Raw genomic sequence first — 14,135 nt, 5'->3', positions numbered from 1 at the left:
CTGTTTCCATAGTGGCTAGGACAGCTGCCAGACATTATTTTTCTTAGTATCTCCAGAAATGCAAATGATGGCTGGGATGGGCACAGCTTACACAACCAGGCTACAGCCTATTTATTTACATATGTACCGATCTAAAATATTTGTTTGCTCAAAGGTGAAGCAGAGGGCAGAAATTATATCTGGCCAAGAATACAGAAGAATCTGAAAGGTGACTCCATTTTAGGCTGGACTAAACTAATGAAACTTTCAAGTTGTTTGGGGAGGGAAGACAAAATGGTTTAACCTTAAGCAAAACATTTCAGTAGGGAAAAAAAAATCTTCTCTTCATCTTTTACTGTTGTAACTTTCATACGATAAACAAAATTTAAAAAAAATGAGAACAGCATAATCCAACAGTGATGAAATATGAGTCATGATTCCCCCCCGCTCCTTAAACAGAATTTGAAGGAAAATTTTTATTTTCTAAAGAAAAAAACCTAGTCTTTTATTTGCTTGGCTAAAAAATCCTTCTCCTGATATTTTGAATGCTAGTGAATTCAAATATTGAAAGCTTGTTCAGAATAAGGTGACCACGCTAGCAATTTTTTCAAGTTAACTGAAGTATAGTAGTGGTCTAAACCTAACATTCCTGAGTAACTTGTGTCTCTGTTATGGTTGGATTCAATTTAAACATGTTAATTGACATATGAATTAATTCACACTTTTTCTGTTTTAGATCACTACATAGAGATTTAGCAATAGCACCATTTAAGGAGCAGGATCTTGCTGAGCTAGAAACATTACAGATGTTCTGTAAAGAATCCCATCTGGAGCGCTACTACCTCTTTTATCACATAGTGGCAATAAGTGAAAGATGAATTAGATGAATGAAATGGAATGGGCTGAAGCTAAGAAAAACATGCTCATGCATTAAGCCTTGAATATATGTGTCTTAGACCTAAGCACTAAGCTCCATTTTGTCTGGGCATTTGATCTTACACAAACACCTGACATGAGTGTGTTATATATTATTACAGAGGAGAAGACAGGGTAAGTATTTTGGGGTTAGGGGATGCATCTGAGAGTAGATGGTCTTTTCTCAGCTATTTCAGAATCTGTCTCTGAACCCCACTGAGTTGCTCCCACAAAAAATTATTACAAGACATACAAAAATAGCTTATGGATGCCAATTTCCTGAATGCAGCACTAATTGTGCTACATATGGCTCTGACCTAATAACTACTGGTTTTACTCACAGTTCATGTCTTCTGCCCATACCATACTCTGAGGCTTGGAGCACCTGACCTCTGACAGCTATCATGCTGCTTCAATGCATTCTAGAGGACTGGTATAACATCTCAAGCCTTGAGAATATTTTGTAGTGCTACCATAATCAGAAGCATGCATTCCAGGAAGGAAATAGCACCAAGCACTCCATAGTTGCTTGCTATATCATCATGATTTGAATTTGCTACTTCTAGACAGAGCAATAGTCAATCACATCCATCTTGACTCTCAGTAGATCATATCCCCCTTTTTTTCTTATTTTTAATGTCACATTACCCTACAGATGAGTAGTGTACATGTTCTGCAAAATCCACCCTGCATTTTAATAATGTCACTGCATTCTTAGCTGTCACACTGTCACCTCTGGAGACCTTACAAATAGCAGAGCACATCTGAACTGAGCAATCACAGGGACCAGACTTGAGCTACAGAACAAGACTGATAAAGAACAAACTTTCTCTCATACACTGACAGGACTACAGGATAGGGAGAGATGAACTTGGAAACAAAGTGACACAGACTGAAGGAGGGAGCCCTGAAGCTTAGAACAAAATTAAGTATCTGTGATTGATAGGAACGCAGAAACTTAAGGGGATCTGACGGTCTAAGGCAAAAGGTGGGTGTATGTGAATTATTTAGCACCTGAATACATATGGGTGATTATTATATAGAAGAGCTGTCAAGAAGTGAATATTCTTCTGTGACACTAGTTAAACTACAACCTTAGTGGAGATTCCTGTAAAATAACATATTCCAAAGTTCAAAATTTGGAAGGATCCTATAGATCACAGGTCAAATTCTGCCCATGAGTGAGCGCAGGTTAACTCACAAAAATAAACAGTAGCTGCATATGTACATAACTGCCTGAGATAGCCAAAGAATCTTAAAAGTCTCAAAGTTTGTGCCTTTTTTTAAAAAAAAAAAACAAAACCCAAAACAAAACACCAACAAAACCCCACCCTATTTTCTCCTCTTTTTACATGAATTCTGAGGGAGGGAAATTTATTTTCCATAAACTGCCTCTAAGTCTGTGACTTTCAAATACATTTTACAATGAAAGCTGCAAGTTTCAGAGAACAGCAACAACCAAATTGACTGAGCTCAGTGTAGACTACCTCAGATCCTTGAATTCAATGTGGCTGGAGCAGGTTTCAGTAGACTCAAAGATATCTACAGAACTGGGTCCAGAGTGAAAGGAACACTGCAGCTTTCAATGCACCAGAGTCTGTGTCTCCTCTGTTAGGTTTCATTTGGTCCTGATAGACTTGCTGATGCTCCTGCCTGAGGGCAGAACTTCTCCTTTCCAACACAAGTGCTCTGCCGCAAGCATGCCTTGGAGCTGGAGGAAAACTCTGGGTCTATGACTTACGTCAGCTCAAGAGCTGCTCGTGTTCCTTGCTATTATTAGTAACCTGAAGTAACTTCATGGCCCGCAGCTTTCAGAGCCATGTCAGTTACCATAAAGGGGTGATCAATAATTTACTTGAAGATATCTTAAAATGTCACCCTTCCTGGTTAAACCCTATTGTAAGTTATTAATTACAGTTCCACAAATTCTTTGAGAAAATAAATACTTTCTAATAGCCTGAACACTGCTAATTTGTCTTCCAAGCTTGTTAGTTACCTGCCTGAAAGACTATTTTTGTTTGTTTGTAATCATTCTACATGGTAATTGCAACCATTTCTGAAATGTGAAACGTCAAGGGATACTCAATCTCTGCTCCTGGCCTCCACAGTACATTGCAGTACATTAAACCTCATTTAGACCTGTCAAACTGCAACAGAGTTGAAGGAGACTTTGAGGATATTAATAGAACATGAAGCATTTCACAGTAGCACAATTTCAAGGGATACTTAAACACAAGAAAAGGCTCCCTTCTATTTGAGGTACTACACAATCCCTCTAAAAAGTCACAATCATTTAAATAATGGAAAAAAAAAATCCACCTTCTTATCATGATGGACCACTGACTTTTCTCATCTATGATTATGCTCAGAATGTTAACACTTAACTCATGTCTGGTAAAATATTAACACCATTAGCACTGGTTTATATGAAAATAAAAATGGTTTTGAACTTTCAGGAAATATTGCTTGCTGGCTGCTTTAGTCCAAAAATCCCTTTCTGGAAGTCAGCGAGGCTCTTGTTAGAAACGCATAAGTGTTCTTTGCTGCTTCCTCACTGCAAAGATCATGCTTTACCCAGATAATCAGTGTGTGGGGACAACTCTGAAAAAACAGGTCTCCTTGGACAGGCAGAGCACTCCCTGGAAATGCTATCTGGATAAAGGTTTCTGCTTCTACACTGTTCTACTGCGCATTTCTTCCTAAACACAACCCAGCCACTAGGAATTTAACACTTCTGACCTACTACAACTTGTAGAGTTTGTGCTTAAGAGTTGCCTCTTACAGCCACCTAGGTTAAAATACAGAGTAGGACAGCTGTGTAGTCAAAACAAACCTAGTAGTCATCAACCCCTATTATTGTAACTCATGTACACTGCGCCACCATTTGACAAGAGGACTATTAGATTTTCTCCACATTTGTTGTCATTCCCAAGATTTCAGTGTGTGGAGAAAAATCTGGGAAGTGTAGAATTCCCACTCCTGTCAACAGAAGCTCTTTGTCTGGCTAGATGGTATAAAACCGAGCTTCAATATGTTTCTATATCACAAAGATAACCTTACATTCTTTGTATAAGCTTTATTCGGAAGTTTAGTAGCAATCTAGCATGTTGAAAATTCGGGTCTTAAAAAACCCCTTTTTTTCAAGGGTGTTAAGGCTGATAAATCTCATGTCTCAAAAAACCAAAATCAAATTAAAGGTCACCCACTGGCTGAAAGACCTGTGATTCCATGTAAAGCCCCAGGCCAAATTTCTTGCTTGTAACTGCTCAGTTCAAGACAATTTCCTCTTTCTGAATACTTCATAACAGAATGCAAGCTTCCACAAAAGGAAAGGAAGCAAGTATTCACCTTAAAAAAATGTTTTTCAGCTGAATTCACAAAAGAATTGTGAATATTTAGTTACTGCCCAAAGTTCATAAGCTGTCTGGTTTAAAAAATAAAAAACAAACAACCAAACTAGTTGCACATTATTTGTAAGTATCCACTTATACTGGTTATTAAGCATAATAGTAAAATAATAGTAATTTGCATGTACAGACAGGTATTTTTAACTATGCATCCCGATTTCAACAGTATTATGTAAAGAAAGCAAGAATCATGAAGGCAGTCTCCAGATGGCATTGGTATCGTTTTGCTTCCTAAGCACACACACAAGCTTTAAAGTTTCAGAAAAGACTCCTGAACAAATCACTAGGTTCCAAGGAAGATAATTTTGAAGATCTATAGTAAAAGCAGATCTATATACAGCAAATGCCGTTTGCTCTATATTTTAGTTTTCCTGTTTGAAGACAGAGTAACTTGCAGAGAATCAATCATTGATTTGGAAGTTTGAAGAGGAGATTGTCAGGAGGTTGTTTGAGGCTCCCTCTTTTCAGTATATGAATGTAAAAAATACCTTCACCACATGGTATATGCATATAAGTATTTTTGTATCAAACTTCCAATTTGTGTCACTGATTTCTCAGGCCCGAAAACGTTGGAAACCTGCACCTGCCCAGCAGAAGGGTCAATAACATATTATTCCATTTAAAAGATAGAGATGCTGACCTAAAAAAAGGTAAATAATTTTTCCACCATTACACATACTTACGTGCATCCATACTTGTACCTAATCACCAACACTCCACTCTTCTCAAGCCTTTCTTTGGCAGCACTACATGGAAAAATGAAGTTTTCCATCTCAAGACAGGATGTCTTGTCATAGATCTAACATCAGAAAGGACGATGATGACCATTTAATCTCTGTTTAATTCAGATAATGGAAATCACATGGTCATTCCTGCCTCGATCTCAACAACTTGCAGTTAAAGGACAACAATGACAGATACTTTCCCAAGACAAAACTTATTCCAATGGTCACTGGATGTGTTCTTTTTGCTGCTGTGATATGGGGATGGGGCGAGAAAGGACATGAGATGGACACTTGCTCACCCCCTTCTGAAGGTATATTCAAACATCAACTTATTTTCCCTAGGCTGAGAGCAAGCAGTTGGCAATTCACTGATCTGAATCATTTTTGAAGAAGTGACCTTGTGATGAAAGCTTCCATGCCTCCTAATTTACTTTCTTTGGATGATGCTATACCAAGAACAATCAATGTTTTTTAAAAAAATAAATAATAATATTGGCAGTGAAAAATGCCAATAATTTAAACCAGGATTATACACACCAGCACCAAATTATTCTGCTTTTATCTATAAACTGGTTAAAATGTTAATCTATATATATTTGGCCTCATTATAGTCTTTTTTTAGTGCTCCAGGTAACATATTGCATTGAACTTGATGTTTCACATGGTGACACATAACGGAAATGAAAAGAAAGCCCTACCCTTTCTTGTTAGAAATCTGCCTTCTGATCCATATATTGACAGACTCAGGCTGATAGCATACCTATGCAAAGCGGGTAATTGCTACTATATGTGAACAGAGTCAACATGCTGCCAGTGAACACCGCCTAGAACAAAGCTTCTGCTATACTGCAAACTTTGGGTTGGAAGTAATTCAAGGTGGTCCACTGGGAATAAAGCTCACATTTAGTAGCACAGGTCAGTGTCATTAAAGCTCAGTGATCCACTGCAAAGTTGCTTAAACTCAAATAATCTGAATAGAAATCTCCCTCGATTTAAGATGATGGTAAAATAATATTTTCTGTAAGGACTACATGTCTACAAACAAGCACATACACACACAAGTATGCATCACACATGTACACACACACCAACTGTGATTCCGGCTTTTATCAGCCTACCCTGGTTTTCAGTGATGATGACAGGAATCCAGATCTAATTCATCTTACACAGTACTTTGAGTGGTTTTGCCCTTGTTATATTTCAAAATATAGAAATGCCAATCAAAAATAAGAATTCTCTGACCACCTGAAATAAACAGCACTAAATTCTGACAAAAGAGATTTTTTTCTAAAAAGGCAACCTTTGGTCTTTTTTAGTTGTGTTCTCTCTACAGTAACTCACTAGATACAAGTACAGGAGCAAAGCAGAGATATTCCCCAGCACGTTTCAACTGGAGTTCAGCAATAATATATGCGTTCCAAGGAAAGCAAATAATCTCTTTGATTATTACTACAGGTTGCTACATTAAAGGATTGGTGGAATTTTATTCCTTCAGGGATGCTGAAAGAAAGAGGAGGGGAAAAAAGATGACATACCGTTCGAGCCAAACTTTGCTTCAAATTACTAGTGTTGTGTAGTTGAAGCTGAATGCAGGTGGTTGCCTTGCGAAGACTTTCATGGCTGCCCAAAGTATGATTACTGCAGTTTGGGAAAAAAAAAAAACAAAACAAAACCACCAAATGGTTATATCTGCTTGCCAGTTCCTTCTTTCTTTTTCCTCTCTCCTTCTCCTAAAAGCACCGGTGGACTAAATTCTAAGTACAAAGCAGACTGAACAATATAAAACCTGTACTTGCCATCTACTTCTGTGAAAACTGATGGGGTTTGGTTCTGGCATATTTTCTGGCGAAACAATTTAAGAATAATTGTTTAGTTGTATCTTTGACCATTGAGTTCTGTAACAGAACAACAATGAAACAGATAAAGAATATCCTAAACAAACTGCACGTGCTCCCAAACCTTGAGATTATTCATGCATATTCTTCAAACCCAAATTAGTGCAATTTATACAAAGTATCTTGGTTATGAATGCACCACTGCAGAATAACTTGTAGTGTTTGATACCCAACTTGAAAATCAAATACTAACTATAAGTTTGAAAATCAGATGTATTAAGACAGGTGGCCCTTGATTCTCAAAGAAATCAAAGTTCTTGCCCTGTGCAGCTCACACAGAGATGGTAAAAGAAGCTGTGGGTCGGTCTTCCCCCTTCTCAAATCATATGCCAGCTAAGGTCAGACACAGAACTCTACTCACTCAGCTGGAGTGGTTCCTCCAAACTACTCTGCTGGTCAACGATGCTCTAGCACCCCATGACAGGGGAATTCCTTAATGTTATTTGCCTCTTCAGAGTAGCTTCTAGTCCACTTATCACTCTTGGTAACTTCTTCTAAGTTATAATACAGCCTTAGTTATCACTCTCTTAAAATTACTTGGAACAAAAACAATTTCAGTGTTTCCCTTCCACTTTTTGTTTTAATTAGGTGAAATAATGCAAAAATTATTTCAGAGTTAAGGCAAACATCTTTTTACATTTAAAAATCCTTTGGAGTTAATGGGTAGGAAAAATGACACTGATTTTTGCAAAGGCAAATTCATCACCAAAACAAGTTAATGTGCATCATCAGTTACAACTCCAGTGCGTGTTCAATTAGATTCATGTTGCTTTTTTCAAGCCTCCAGCCACACAAGAGCCAAAAGGGATATTCTGTATTTATACAGATTTACAGCACAGTAAGTTGTTTCAGAACTCCCTGGGCTATGAAGGAAAGATGACTTTTTTCCGGTTTGTCAAGTGCCATGGAAAACTCACAATTCAGATGTAAACTGCATTTCTTTCTACCTAAAAGGGTTTTTGATGGAATGTCTGAATAAAACTGGCTGGATTTAGTTCCAAAAAAAAACCACTCGCCCTATGAATAAATCATGGAAAGTGCGACTTCAGGGAGAGACACATACCTTGCTTGCAGCAGAGGTCTGCAAACAACTGAATGGTTAAACTTAAATAAATGTGCAGTACATAATTGCCATTTAGCACAATTACAGGGAATTAATATATCTTGTAAATGTTCTGCACCTACACTACACCATAGCTAAGTAAAATACATACACTCCGTTAGAGGTCACAAAAGGTGTAAGCGTAGATATAGTTTGGTTTTGGGGTTTTTTTAAACAAATACATTAAAGGTTACAGAAGACAAACCCATTTCCATCTGACATAACAAATACCTAAAGCAAGGTCCTCTGATAGCACTTCCATACATTTGCAAAATTCCTTGATTTTAAGAGCGTAAAGTACAGATGTAAGAGTGAGAGAAGTTAACACCAACACTGTGAAATACATGTACTGGTGGAAAGCATATCACTGTTACACCTCAATCCTTTTCAAATTCCTTTACAAGCAAAAGTCCAACCTACTGATTCCCAGTTCCTGGGACTGTACCAATGCATAGACTCTCTTCTGTTGCTCCTCAGCTCATATCTGTGTTGTGCCTATCCATATCTTTCTTGAAACTTCCTCCTCTCCTCATTTCACCTAATCACATCTGCTTCTTGACTCTAATGATGAACTCTCCCATGATCCTTGCCTCACACCTGTTTTTTACCTTTTACCCCGCCATTATTCCTGTTCTTGCCATTCTGCCTTACCTTCAACCTTAAGACAGGCGTAGTAACAAGACAATTACAAAGAAACACATCTGTGAGTCCTGAGTCACTTCCTGATTCCTCCAATATACAGATTCCTATTGCAATGCCAACATTACACCAAGCCAATGACACCATAGCTATACCAACAGAGAGGAGCATTCTGCTAGCGTAAATTGGTATAGCTATACCCTCCTCTGTAGCAAAAATTTTGCATAAAAAATGTATAAAAACTATCTTTTGCCAGTATAACTATTCCATGTCATCATGCTTCCAGGTGAAACAAGCTACACCAACAGAAGTTGAATTTTGTTGTTATAACTACATTTACACTAGTGGTTTGTGTTAGCTCTGCTGTGTCAGGCAGATACTATACATCATCAAATCCTTTATTGACACAGCAATGCTGCCTGAAACATTGCAGTCAGAAGTACTGGCCATACAGTTGACTTCATGAGTGGATTTTATTTGCACATATACAAAGAGAAAAGTTTTGACAGGTATTGTGACACAAGAGACTAGACAAAACGGATTAATGCCTCAATAAAATAATGTGGAAACCTGGTCAAGATGAAAAGTGAACTACAAGAAACAGAGGTGTAGCTGTGGCATAGATTGATGGACTACCTTTTAGCCATACCCCAGGCCGTAACACACTATGCAGACCTGCTACTATACCTGTACTATTCAGTTAAAATTAACATAGCCCCCTTTGGAGGACAGCATGATTATTATTAACTGGTTTACAGTGCTCTGAGGTCTGTAAAGGAAACAAATAAAAATGCTACAAAACGATTAATTCAACAGTTGTCCCCCTATTTTTTGCTGGAATTACTATGTGGAGAACACAGCTTTGATGAGAATGCCATGATAAAAGACATAAAGTGAAAGGCAGTCTTTGTCTCTAAGAGACACAGTAATGGACCAGTCAAAGTAAAGTGACTTGCCTGTGGTCCCACAATGTATCAGAAGCAGAGAAAGGGAAAAATCCCTCAGTCACTTGAGAATCCCTCACCACTGGATGATTTTGCTTCCCCACAGCAAGGTTCTCTGATGTACTACTAGAAACTCCAAATCCTAATGCAGTTCAATCAGACTTGACTTTTTTTTTTGAAAAAGGACTCAACTAAGCAGCACCTCTGAATGAGAAACTTAATCTGTAGTGACAAGAGCAAATGAAGTTTATTTTTTACAAAGAACATATTCATCCAAATGGTGTTGCTTCTTATGATTCCAATCTGCATGAATATAGCTCTGCCTAGTGTATAATTAATAGCTTAAACTTCACTTTGAGTGAAAACCAATTCTTATTTAGATCTCAGTTCTCAGAGAACAGAATTAGTAAGGCAAAAAAACATCATCTATAAGGTCACAGGCAAGCATGTGAGCATAAATGATAAGCATTTAGACTTTTCTATTTCATACCCCTGCTCACTATGTTGGTTAAACTGCAAAGCAGTAAGGTAACTGTGCAAACTACACTATGGTAGAGTGTGGTTGGAATTAAAAATACATATGAAAAGAGCCTTTAAAAAAATCTGATGCCTTAAAAAGAAAAAAAGAAAAAAAGGCATGTTTAGAAATAACGCTTATAAATATCCTTGGACTACATTCCTTTGCTGGGTCTGCATTACTGCAACCTCTTGCTAACAGACAGATCAATAAAAATAAAAATAATAATTTAAAAAGACAGACCCACATTCTTCTATACAGTCATGTGCTTTGTTTTATTAGGCATTTCAGGATGCTGTGAGCTTGTGGCCTGTAGCTCTAAAGGCAAAAAAGTCTAAATGAAAGATTGATTCATTGCTGTCACATGAGGAGGGTTGGTTTTGTCTTGCTGCTGGCATTGAGAGCTAGGAGTTATTTGACACAAGCTGCTTAACCCCAATTTAGTTTATTTTTATATAACATCTTTCACGAAGGGCATCATAAAATCATTTTTAGGGGCACCCATTCTAAATCTAAGGAAAGATAGGAAATCATAAGGGCAAGATTTAAAGGTAGATATAGAAGGTTTGGATGACAGGATGATAAAGCAAAGAGTTTTTAGAAACAGCAGATGGCCCTCCAAGAAATAAAAGATGATCATGAACAGGACAAGTATAAGGGAGTGGAGAGCACACCCACAGCTGGGAAACCCAGAGAAGGAGGGTCTATGGATACATATGAAAATCAGAAACTCCCATGAATAGTGGTAAAAACTGATGACACAGATACTCTTCTTTCAAGGAATCTCTGTCTTTCAGACAGGGTTCTGCCTCCAGATGTGCTTACACTGAACATCTAAAAAGGAACTGCAGCAAATCAACTAGGGAAGTAACTAATGTACACCTTACAATGACAGAAGGGGCAGGGACAAGGTGGCAATGAATCCTGATAGCTTCTACAGGCACCATAAGAAAAACTTGTGGGAAAAGGAAGCGTAGGAAGAAAAAGAAAGCCTGAAGGTTGAGGCAAGGCCAGGATTTCTAATCAGTAAACAAAATGAACTTAAAGACCAGAAACCAAGTAAGATTCCAAATCAGAATTTCACAGATGGCTCTATTAGTTATGGACTGACCTGTAGCCTATATGCAGCCTTCTGATTTTTTTAAAATTTGGATATTTGAAATCTGATATTCTACTTGTGAGTCAGACAGGTTGTGAGCTCAAGGATATCTCCTTAGGAAGAGAATAATGGATGATGAAATCTTGTGGTGCTGGGTGTAATGGTCATTAGCACACAAGTATTTTTTTCCCCCATCTCATTCAAAGCTAAATGGATACCAGAAATCATCAAGTCTTTCAGGGGCTTCTGCAAGAGGCAGGGGGAAGTGCTCATTAATACAGTCCAATATAATAGTAAACGAGAGCTTCTGACAAATCTTCACAATGTTGTCTGGTTCACTAAACCACTCTGGTCTGAGAACAATTCATCATGTCACTGTTTTGGCTTCGCTTTAGTTTTTTCTGGATTACAATAAAGCAGGAGCAGCAGAGTATTTATTCCCTTTGCTGTTTCGTAACTTGGGGAACTTCTACTGGAATTCATCCCTGAACGATTTCCAAATACTCTTCTGGGGAAGAACTCTGCACAAGTACCTAAAATCACTCTTGTTAGCAACGTCACAAGGAAAGTAATTCGCACTAAAAGATAGCCCAAACATAGGAAAAAATTCACCCTGAGGCAACTCCGCAGGCCGTCTTAAGCTACCCAAGGGATCATTACGGTCTGCGGTCTCAAATTTCAGATACAGGACTGATGAGAAGGCAAAAGAAAGGGAGCTGAAAGTACGGCATAATATAGAATTACAAGCTGCTGAGGCCAGAGGTGCAGCTCAATGCTTTCTGCATGACAGTGAAGGAGCAAAGCAAAAAAGCTGAGAACATTATTGACCTTGTTTCACTGCTAATGAGACGTCCAGAGATTCTGCAAGTGCAGGAATTTAAACAGTCCACTATTGACGCGTTCTTCCCAACAGTGAAAATAAAACTGTTTAGAACATACTGTACACTGTACTGAGACGCACTGAGCTCACCCTCAATACAATGACTCATTATTTCCATTTGCTTCAGCAATTAGTTAGAAATGAGAAGAGAGACTTGAAAATTAAAAAAAGCCCTGGCCTTCTTATGTAATTAACAGAACTACGTATGACCTGATTCTCTGCTCAGCAGTTCCAGCGTAGTAACGCTTCACAGAGCGCTCTGCTGTATAGAGATTTGAACAAGAGCTGGCTCAGAAATACTGAAGTCTCCATCTTTAGTTGCAAAGCATAATTCACCATAAATAAATGAACATTTGACCGGTGTACCTGTGTAAGAGTAGAAGTGTCCAAGCTGGCTATAGAGCAAAGCTCATTTGCACAGTGTGACACTTGCTCTCACAAGTACATTACTTTCATTAACCAAGCTGACTTGATTTGGCCTAGTTCAGGTAATGTTTACACTATACCGCAAATATGACTGCATCTAAAATCTTCCCTTTCAGTTATAGACATCTACCATTTTAGCTAACACTTTTTACATCTCTAACAGATGAGCTGTGATTCCTGCAGTGCCAGCTTAACACGTTACCACAGAGAACTGCCAGCTTCTCCCCTTCTGCTGAAAGTCACCGTCCCTACAGCACAGCTGACAACAAGAGCCTGCACTTTAGCTGCTTCAACACAAAATCTGCTCACTTTTGCTGACAGGTGAATTTAAGCTGTCAGAGGGCAAGAAACAACTAGCTGAGTCCAGTAGTGCTTTCAACCACCACAAGAGTTTACTTGAATGAATGCGAATCAGAGCATTTACTTCCGTACTTGTAGACTACATACATTCAAAAAGACAGAAAGACCTGTTCGTACGTATAACGTGTCCTTCTTCAACTTGCAGTCAGCACCAAAGTGCTTACTTCATTTGCTTTAATACTGTTGCAACTGGATATGAAGAAAAATCACCTGCTATGCAGCTGTGTTATACCGTTTCTCCTCTCTTTGCTGATTTCCCACTTTGAGGATATGCTACCCCCTCATGCTTATAAGACTCCTATGAGATCCTGGAAGTAGCAGCATCCTTGTATTATTGATGAGAAAGACCAGAAGGACAATGGAGTGAAACAAATTATTCAAGGCTGCACAAAGCTTATATAAAGGAGCCAGGATCTGAATCTTGCACTAGAGTACACCATCATCTCTGTAGAACATAAGTACTGTGTGTTCTGGGACTTTCAGAAACTATACATTAAGTGTTTGGAACATAATACTCTAACTCTCCCTATGGTTCCGTTTACATGGTGCGTAAGCAGAGTGCGTCAAATGCACAGCTTATATTACACAGTACATACTCAATACCATCTCTTAATGAGATACTTACTTTTGTAAGAATTCATCAGACCCGCAAACACTTAGAAGGCATTCCTCCTGGACTGGGTATCGATTTGTGCAATGGAGGATCTCTACAATTAAGTCATGAGTAATACAGCCAGCTGTAAATAAAGATAGCAAGAAAAATTAATTGTAGCTTGCTAGAGAATTCCAGGCTAGACACTTGAGCAAAGAAAATAAGAATTTTTTTGTAATTCCTAACTACTGCTGCAGACTAGCTCCATCAAGAGGAAATAGATCCAGCCACACCTGATTTTTTTTTTTTTAAATTTTGCTTCAACTGCTCTACAAGAAGTCACAGAATCTATGTCCACTTAGAGGAAATTAGCAATTTTTTAGGTAGCTGGAATGAAGAGCTGAGCTGCTTTCCCAAGCAGAAAGGAAGAGACAAATGGCAATTTTGGTTTGGGTTTTTTTTTTTTTTTTCCCCATTTTCCTGATGAACATCTTGGTACATTTCCCATGTGTGAACATGGCCTGATGCAAAAGTTGACTCTGTTGCCACTCAGGAGACAAGAAGGCTCCAGAATGTTAGTTGCTATTGTTTCTGCTGTGCACACCTTTTTAGCCATAACCAAGAAGTAAATTAATGCTCATATGCATTTTAAATA

General features: G+C 38.2%; 1 protein-coding gene across 2 annotated transcripts in view; it reads right to left on the bottom strand.

The window, feature by feature from the left end:
* PIK3C2G (phosphatidylinositol-4-phosphate 3-kinase catalytic subunit type 2 gamma) overlaps positions 1-14,135 on the bottom strand; it is a 205,328-nt gene that overhangs the window by 176,558 nt on the left and 14,635 nt on the right. For both annotated transcript variants that reach the window (XM_075721540.1, XM_075721547.1), the window contains exons 4-5: positions 13,514-13,625; positions 6,562-6,664 (exon numbers count right to left, since the gene is read on the bottom strand). In XM_075721540.1, the coding sequence (XP_075577655.1) occupies positions 6,562-6,664; positions 13,514-13,625 (215 nt within the window). The remainder of the gene's footprint in view (positions 1-6,561; positions 6,665-13,513; positions 13,626-14,135) is intronic.

The sequence above is a fragment of the Pelecanus crispus genome, chromosome 1 (assembly GCF_030463565.1).
Source record: "Pelecanus crispus isolate bPelCri1 chromosome 1, bPelCri1.pri, whole genome shotgun sequence".
Lineage (NCBI taxonomy): Eukaryota > Metazoa > Chordata > Aves > Pelecaniformes > Pelecanidae > Pelecanus > Pelecanus crispus.
Note: the sequence above shows the minus strand (reverse complement) of the source record. Positions and strands in the feature narration are given on the sequence as shown.